General features: G+C 37.9%; 1 protein-coding gene across 1 annotated transcript in view; it reads left to right on the forward strand.

Annotated features, from left to right (window-relative positions):
- The window catches only part of LAMA2 (laminin subunit alpha 2), a gene marked incomplete at its 5' end in the record, with an annotated part of 713189 nt that overhangs the window by 416089 nt on the left and 294485 nt on the right, over positions 1-2615 (forward strand). The window contains 4 exons of the mRNA XM_007947384.2: positions 471-614; positions 1320-1499; positions 1608-1796; positions 1880-2013. Of these exons, the coding sequence (XP_007945575.1) occupies positions 471-614; positions 1320-1499; positions 1608-1796; positions 1880-2013 (647 nt within the window). The remainder of the gene's footprint in view (positions 1-470; positions 615-1319; positions 1500-1607; positions 1797-1879; positions 2014-2615) is intronic.

Raw genomic sequence — 2615 nt, forward strand, 5'->3', positions numbered from 1 at the left:
TTTCATATTGCTCACAGTAGAATTAAGCAATTCTGTTGCTCACAGTAGAATTACAAGAAATGTGCCACTTAGATTTCAAAAACAATATGTACTATCCTTAGCAATATGTTGTTGTTAGGTACTATCAAGTCACTTTTTTCTCATCGTGACCCTATATACAACAGATTGAACATTGCCCAGTCCCATGCCATCCTTAGACTCATTGCCACGCATTAGCCCATCATCGCAGCCACTGTGTCAATCCATCTTGTTGAGAGCCTTTTTAGCAATGTATGTACTTATAAACAAAACATTGTGCACTGATGAAATCCTAGCAATAAGATTAGCTACATACGCCATTTGGGATGTGAATTTAATATTCAGCTTTCTTTTGTTTTGTTTAATAATTGGGGGGAAAAAAGTGTGCTCCTGTTATTCCTTCTCATAACTTTGCCATTATAAATTCCTGAGGGATTCTCGTCTGTCTTCAGATGAACGTGGAAGGTGTCCACTGTGACAGGTGCCGGCCTGGCAAATTTGGACTTGATGCCAAGAACCCACTTGGCTGCAGCAGCTGCTATTGCTTTGGTGCTACTTCCCAGTGCTCTGAAGCAAAAGGACTCATCCGTACGTGGGTGAGTAAGGAACTACTGAGCCATGTAATAGTATAATGTTACTTCCTGCTGGCGTCTTTTAGTCAGTCACTGAGGGGTAGTAGGAAATGGGAAAACATTTAAGTAACCTTTTCCCCTGTGTGCATTTAGAAATGGTAAAGGGGCCATCTGCTATTGTGCAGTTGGGGTAGATGTCTTTTTTATTTCTTCTTAAAAATAGTTCATTTATTGTTGATAAGGTAATAGACGTCGAGTGAAAAAGAGAAGCATTGTAAGGGAAGCATTATGCTTTGGGATGGAAAGAAGCTGCATTCTGAAGAGCAGGGGCACCAGAGCATGAATGTTGATATGTGTTAATGTAGCAATGAAACCAGAACTTGTTGCACATTTATTCCAACCAGCCTCAGGGAATCATCAAATTTTAGAAGGAAACATGCTCATTTTTACTTTAGTTTTCCGTTAGCTCTTTCTACTTTTAAAATCTACTTTTGATTATTGTCAATGACTCCAATTTTCACAGATGTCGTGGTTTTCACAATGCAAACATGTCAGAAATATTCAACCACTGCCTCCACATGCCCACTATGCATGAGTTCTGCTTCTTGTGGGAACAGTCCATCAACATGAGGAGAGGGGCTGCATATAAGCATGTAGTCCATAACTAGTTTTCAAGGAGTGCACCTAAAGCCTTGAATGCAGCCCTTGCTATGTTTTTATTCCGTGCAGGTAACCCTGAGTCCTCAGCAGACTGTTCTGCCGCTAGTGGATGAGGCACTGCAACACACTACTACCAAGGGCATTGTTTATCAACACCCAGAGATTGTTGCACAGATGAATCTGGTGAGACAAGATCTCCATTTAGAACCATTTTACTGGAAACTTCCAGAACAATTTGAAGGAAAGAAGGTAAGAAAAGGAACTTCAAAGTCACATGAGAACAAAGTAAAATATGTTTCTAGAAGTATACCATCTGGAGACTTAACTAACTCATCACTCCTCATTGTATTTTGCTAGTTGATGGCCTATGGTGGCAAACTCAAGTATGCAATCTATTTTGAGGCCCGGGAAGAAACAGGTTTCTCTACCTATAATCCTCAAGTTATCATTCGAGGTGGGACTCCTGCTCATGCTAGAATTATCATCAGGCACATGGCTGCTCCTCTAATTGGCCAATTGACAAGGCATGAAATTGAAATGACAGAGGTAAAGTTATTAGCTGTTTGGTGTAAAGATACCAATTGTTTTGTATTCAGTCTTGTCAGCATGGTTTCATTTCTTTTTAACAGAAAGAATGGAAATATTATGGTGATGATCCTCAAATCAGTAGGACTGTGACCCGTGAAGATTTCTTAGACGTACTATATGATATTCATTATATTCTTATCAAAGCTACTTATGGGAATATCATGCGACAAAGCAGGTAACTACGATCAAAAATATTTATTTTTTTTTTTTACTAGAGCCATTAAGGGAGATAATTTCTTTTCTTTTCTTTTCTTTTTTTTAATCAAAGAAATATTTAAAAGTTGTTGGTTTTGGAATTTGGTGATAGAAGACAAGTCAAGGATGGCTTCCAGGTCATTAAGTAGATGTTACTGCAATTGATCAAAAGAGTGAAATAGGATGAAAAGCAAGAGTAGGAGAAAAATACTGAATTCACTTTAGACATGGTGAGTTTAAGATGCCAGTAAAAATTTGGGCAACAGTGTTCTGGGACAGATGACTAATTAACAATTGTGCTTTAAATGGGTTACATGTATACTCAGAAAGTGACTTCACTCAGCCATTATAGGAACCAGGAAGAACCAAATTAGTCCAACATTCTCCAACCTTGAATAGTCTCATTTTTTCAAAGTAGTATGCCATAGAATATTGTCATTTTCCATATACCATTATGTGAAATAAGTAGGAGTCATAATGAAGGATGGGTAGAAATTATATCTAAAACCATATAGAAAAGTCAATGGTAGGGATCTATATCTTATTCATCATACTTATTCAATCATCAGCAGAGTTGAGGTA

This window comes from Orycteropus afer, unplaced genomic scaffold (genome assembly GCF_000298275.1).
Source record: "Orycteropus afer afer isolate SDZICR_OR568_19922 unplaced genomic scaffold, OryAfe1.0 scaffold00182, whole genome shotgun sequence".
Classification (NCBI taxonomy): domain Eukaryota; kingdom Metazoa; phylum Chordata; class Mammalia; order Tubulidentata; family Orycteropodidae; genus Orycteropus; species Orycteropus afer.